The following is a 6000-nucleotide window of genomic DNA, read 5'->3' as shown; positions in this document are numbered from 1 at the left end:
TATTTTTTTTTTTCATTCTTTTTAAAGTTGCATCAGTTCGCTGCTTGATTGTTTTTCTTAAATGACAAATAAATGGAAACAATGTCACACTTTTTGGCAGTGGAAACCAGAGTTCCCAAAAGAACGCAGGGGCAGCAGAAACAATATAAATGCAGAGTAGCTTGTACAAAAGCAACATATTGATGCGAAAACGCAAGTTTATTTGTGCGCGTGTGCGCGGTGAGTCCATCTGATTTGTATTCAGACAGACTGCAGTGTTGCGTTAACCTTCATTGAGACTTTTCTCCTGCTCTTCTTCTGTCGACTGTTATTTTGCTGACTCATCCATTCCTGGCCGAGACACTACTCAGAGCCTCCTTTGCTTTCTGGCGAGCAGGAACAAATGCACCCCTCACACACCGCCATCTCTTCTCATAGTGACGGGGGGATTTTTGTTAACGCCCGTTCTCACTCGTCACAACGCGCTCTCTACCGTCTTTTTTTTTTTTTTGTTGTTGTTGTTGTGTCCTGTTATCAAGCTATTTCGAAATTAAATTGTCTTTTTTACCGACGCCCAATCACCTTCACCACCTTCATTGACTTTCATGACATTTTCTTACTTTTGCTTCTTTTACCGTCTGGGTCTCCTCATCCTTGCGCGTGTGCTTTGAAGTGTCACGGCCCGATGGAATTAAGCAACACGTACTTTGATCCTGGGAGCCAATTGGATTTCAATCAGTTAATGATGCAGAAGAGATTCGCAGTCCCTGGGATGTTTAATGTCAGTTTTATCTTGAAATGCTTCATTTGGTTTGCGCCTGTGTTCCCACCCACCCCCCTCCAAACAATTGTCCATCCATTTTCGGTACCGCGTATCCTCATTGGGGTCACAGGAAAGCTGGAGACTATCCCACTTGGCGTTGAATATGAAGCAGAGTCTGGTCTCCGGCGTATCAAAGGGCACATGTGGAAAAAAACATCATCACCATTTAAAAAGAGAGACAGAGGGAGAGAGACTTCTATTGGTAAATTAAAAATTAGTACAAATGTAATTTCTTTCAGTCCGCGTCAAATATTGCAATAATATTGATATCGCTATATTCAACAAGCATATCACGTTTTTTTTTCTTCCAATATCATGCAGCCGTAATGTATAGCTGAAGGGAATTGCAAGCCTCGCATCAAAAGATGCTATTCATCGTTGTCACTTGTGTAGTTTTTTTTTTTTTCCCCCAGTGTGTACTTTGTTGCATTCATTTCGCAGCATGTGCGCATGCTAAATGTGAGCACCGCATCATCAGACAAGGGTGATAATGAATGGAATGAAATGGATTTGGATGTTTAAGATAGGCAATGAAAAACCAGCCTTGATTTTTGTCGTGCCATTTTTGCCTATTTGAGTTGATTTATGTTTTAGGCATCGAAAGGAAATGAGATGCCCCCCCCCTTAACTGACAAATCTTCTAGGATGAATTTGTTTTCTGTGTATTTTGACTTGAAAATGTTGAATATCTTCGAATTAGCTACTGTGTGTGTGTGTGTGTGTGTGTGTGTGTGTGTGTGTGTGTGTGTGTGTATATGCAAGAATCTCTGCCACTATTTTTTCTTGTCTGGGATCTTCTTTACCATTCTTCTTCTTCCTCCTTTTTCTTCCTTCTTGTCTTTTATGTTCCTGATTTGTTCCTCTCATCCATTATTTTGTCCTTTTGCGTTTGCTTTGCCTCGCCACCTCCTTGCTGCCTCCTCTCCTCCATTTCCCGCCTGTGGTCCTCTCCCTCCTCCCTCTCCGCATCTCGTCCCCCCCTCAACCCCGGACGAACCGTTGACAGAAGCCACCCCCACTCAGTCTCGACCTGTCCACACACCTCCTCCTCCCCGCCCGCCTCCTGCTCCGCCTGCTCCTTCCGGCACCCCTTTGACTTACTCCTCCTCCTCTGATCCCCCACCAGTGTCCCCCAGCCCAGGCGTTGCCCTCCCCTCTGCCCCCCGCGACCTGGTCCCTGTCCTAGTGTCCAGCCGGTTTGTCCGACTCAGCTGGCGGCCCCCGCAGGACACCGGAGGATCTATACAGACTTATGGTGTTTATTACTCCCAAGATGGCATTGAAAGGTAAACCCTACTTGATTTGTCTTGATTCCGTTTGTCTGTGGTTCTCCATCTGTATCTCCCGGCCAGGTCTTTTGTATGTATCCCATAAACGCATCGTCGATATATACACGGAACAAAAATATGAAATTATTTGTCTTTCCTGAACATTTTACGTGCACCAAAAAGGCCCATTTCTCCGAAATATTCACAAATCTGTCTAAATCTGTGTTAGGAGAGCTGGCAAATGATGCGGATTGTCCGTAATAGACGTTACAGAGACCGCCGAATGCCAATATGGTACGGCTGGAATGCTGATTGTTCCCAATAGTCCCAAAAAATCCAGCGGCTAATATTAGCGCCGGTGCTGTCTCGGGTCACGAAGAGGCTGGCCAATACACATTTCTGAATTGAATGTGATGAAATTAACACTTGTTTGATTGTTTACATATGAAAAAAAAATGCACGTCCATATTGAACATTTGCCCAACTTCCCACTGTTTGCATTTTTATTTTTCTAGCATGCCTGTGACTCAGTGCGCAAAGCAACCTCCATTAAGGCACGATGGGATGAGTTTGGCGTGGAACAACTTGATTGGCCCGCACATAGCCATGACCCCTCCGCCACAGAATGAACAAATTGTGAACCAGGCCCCATCATGAGTAACCTCTGACTGACATCAAGCCATTTGGGCTTGCAAATTTTCCATTTTCACTCCCAGTAAATGGAATGAAAAGGACGTCTAATCCTCCAAAGCTGTGCCCATCTAGTCTCGGCACAGAATTGTCGCTCTCGCACCATTACTTTGCCTGTGATGTAAAGAGCACTACAACATCATGCTTATGTTGCCCTAGATGAAACTAAATCTGTTGTCTTAATTTGCCAAGGGCACAGCTATCAATACTGCGCTCAGATGATTTCACCCCGGGGCCCATTTCAAGGCCGACTTTCCACCGTCTCTGTTCACAAAGAGCAATAAAGAGAGGCTTGTGCTCGAGCTGCGATCCATGAGGAGAACTTAACGGCTTCAATTAATTGGGCGCTAAGAAAATGCGGACGGCAAATGAAAAGGTAATCAAAGTTTTAGCATCGCCGGTTACACCTTCCCGGTTTCGAGTTGCTGGGCAGTGATTTAAGCACGGCTGTGCAAACTTTGTGTGCGATACACTGAACGATCCAAGGATGGGGCGTTGGCGCCGACCCTATTCTTCACCTTTCATTTTCAAACCGACACATATGGACGGATGGTGTAAGTGTTGTACACTAACGGTTTTGTCCGAGACGGTACTTATATCCCTTCATCGCGGCTCTGCCGCACACAGCGGCTCCAAACGTTTAGCGAAAACCCTCCGGGTGACATTGGCAAGTCCCCCGCCGATGTTAAATGGTAACCTCTGACAGTTGGAGCTCCGGCTGAATGCTTTCACATCCAGGCTTTTAAGCTTTGTTACCTGAGGGGATCGAGCAGCCTGCAGCATTTTAGGAATCTGAGTGTTAGGGTGGCCTCAAGAGCCTTTGAGTTTTCACCATGAAACGGCGCAAAACATGTCAGTCGTTAAAGACTTACCAAAAAAAACCAAAAAAAAAAACGAACAGGTTTTGTCAGTCGTCAAAACCTGGCAGAGGATACACATGCTTTTGTCAGTCCTAATAACTTGCATGAATGAAGAGGGCAGTGATGGGGAGAGTCTGTGAGAGAGAAGAAAATGCTCTGGTTATTTAAAATGAAATCCATAAATACATAAGAACAGATCAAAAAAAGAGGGGGAACTATTTCCCCAAAAAGTTATATTTATTAAAAATAAACATGTATTGAAAATAGCATGTATCTGTATCTTTGGACGGCTCCAATCAATACTTTCTGAGGGTGATTTAAAATCTAATACCAAAAAAATTTCACGAGGTTTTCCAAAGTTTTGCTGCCGAAACGAAAAAGCTGTCTCTCCCGTCGGAATCCTTCACGTGTCTCTCTTTTCCTTCACACCTTTTCAGCAGTCATGAGAAGGTCGGTCAAAGCGTTCAACCAGCAGAGATGAACTGCTAGTAGAGAAGCATTCCCAACTCTTGTAATTCCTCCGCGTGTTCAAATTTGTGCGCAGTAATCATTTGAGCCGATGGCCGCTGGCCGCCTCTTTGTGGTCCCTGAACTGTTGGAGCCTCTTTTGCAGTCTGGCTGCACTTAGCATAGCGCAATGCGTCGTTCAGCGACCCAATTCGTGGTGTCCGTGCAACGACGCAGTGCTGAGCCGCGGCTGGTCATGAGGCGGCCGTGGGGGGAAACGACATGTTTTATGTCTTTTGGTTGATCAGCAATACAGTATGTGCCAAGTCTATAAGGAGAGCCCGTCACTTGAGTTCGTTGCTGCCACAGTGCAGTTTTTTCACGTTGATCCTTGGAACACTTAGCGTATTGTTGAACACTTTGCCAGCTGTAGGAGCCTCGATTGCAGAACAGCAAAGTGTTTTATGCTCGCTGCCGAAAGAACGGCGGACAGAGAAGAATCTGCGATTCAAAGAAGAATGGCGTGGGAAAAAAAAAAAATCCATTCGTTCTCCCTCCAGCTGCCACAAGGCCGTTGTGTTTAGCATGCCAGGAGACTAAAGATGTCATGAAGATGTCCGTTTTTAAAAGGGCATCGTGAGAAAACGCAAAGGAATTCCGACAGGTCACTTCCTTGATTTTCAGAGGGAAGTAACAACAAATGCACTGAAATCAAGCGGCGAGCAGGATTGAAAAAGACAAGAGTTCCCTATTCCCCTCTTGATGTGTTTGCTTTGGATTCATGACGGATCATTTGTGTTTTGTTCTATTTCACTCTAATTTGTCAAAAAGAAAATGTTCTCATTTTAAGGCAAAGAAATAGAAGACATTGTTTTGAAAGTCACAACATTGTTTTCTTGTGACCTGACCAAGCTCAAGAAATGCACTTTTGGCTCATTGAAAACAACCTTTGTGGCCGTGGAGTGTTTTTTTTTTTTCAATTTGAGTACCTCTGATCTAGAGCTTGAAAAAACACAAACGCGTTTGCCTTACCGTGATCGCACCACCCCTTCAGAAAAACAAAAACTTTGTAATTGCACGATGTATCTCATGGTGCATTTACTGTACGAGCAGTGATGAAGACCAACAGCAGACACTGACTTACCTTCAATGGACTCGCGGGGTTTAAACGTTCACTTCGGAAAACAAGGAACAATGACTCACACAGCAACGGCTACGTGGCAGGTGGCTTGCGAGAAGGAACGGAATAATGGGAAGCTAACGGCCTGTAACCCGCACAGATGGTTCACATCTTCCGAGCGAGGGGAGGAGGAATATGTTGAACATATCGCACATGCTAAAGATGTCGTGAGAGAAGAAACTGGATGATCATTTCAGCGTTCTTGCTTTTTATATACGTAGATATAAGCGCACATATTTTGTGTACGCAAATTGGAAATCCTATTTTATTTTGCGATGTTCCAATCCGGGTTTTAAGATGCCGATACCGATCATCCATGAATGTGATTGGCCGATACCCATACCGATCGCGTGGATTCGGCGTAACATTTTCAATTTCAGAGCGACAGCTCCCCATTTTTCTTCAGGAATCGATGAATCGTTTGATTTCTTTTTTTCCATTCAACTTATGAATCAGATTTCAAATAAATCGTTGCATGCATGGCAGGCTAATGGAACTCTCGAAATTGTCCCGAGGTGTAATTGGAAGCACGAGTGGTGCACACACCCCTCCTTTGAAACTTTCATGAACTGGGCATACTCTTGCCGCTTTTCCATTCATCCCAAACAATGCCGCACCACACGTCACTCCGAGCTGACGTTCATTCTTTTGGCTGCCCCTCCGAGTCAACCGCTCGTCAGCACTCTGCGGAGTCTGGAGCCAGTTGGCGGCTGGCCAAAACTGCCATCCCCGAGGCAGGAGCCACAAACGTCA

General features: G+C 45.0%; 1 protein-coding gene across 3 annotated transcripts in view; it reads left to right on the top strand.

Annotated features, from left to right (window-relative positions):
• Positions 1-6000, top strand: part of dcc (DCC netrin 1 receptor) — a 119879-nt gene that overhangs the window by 69108 nt on the left and 44771 nt on the right. For all 3 annotated transcript variants that reach the window (XM_019890416.1, XM_019890417.1, XM_019890418.1), the window contains one exon: positions 1929-2088. In XM_019890416.1, the coding sequence (XP_019745975.1) occupies positions 1929-2088 (160 nt within the window). The remainder of the gene's footprint in view (positions 1-1928; positions 2089-6000) is intronic.

Source organism: Hippocampus comes, unplaced genomic scaffold (genome assembly GCF_001891065.2).
Source record: "Hippocampus comes isolate QL1 unplaced genomic scaffold, H_comes_QL1_v1.1 scaffold406, whole genome shotgun sequence".
In the NCBI taxonomy this organism is placed as follows: Eukaryota; Metazoa; Chordata; class Actinopteri; order Syngnathiformes; family Syngnathidae; genus Hippocampus; species Hippocampus comes.
The sequence above is the reverse complement of the archived record's forward strand: the minus strand, read 5'-3'. Positions and strand labels throughout refer to the sequence as shown.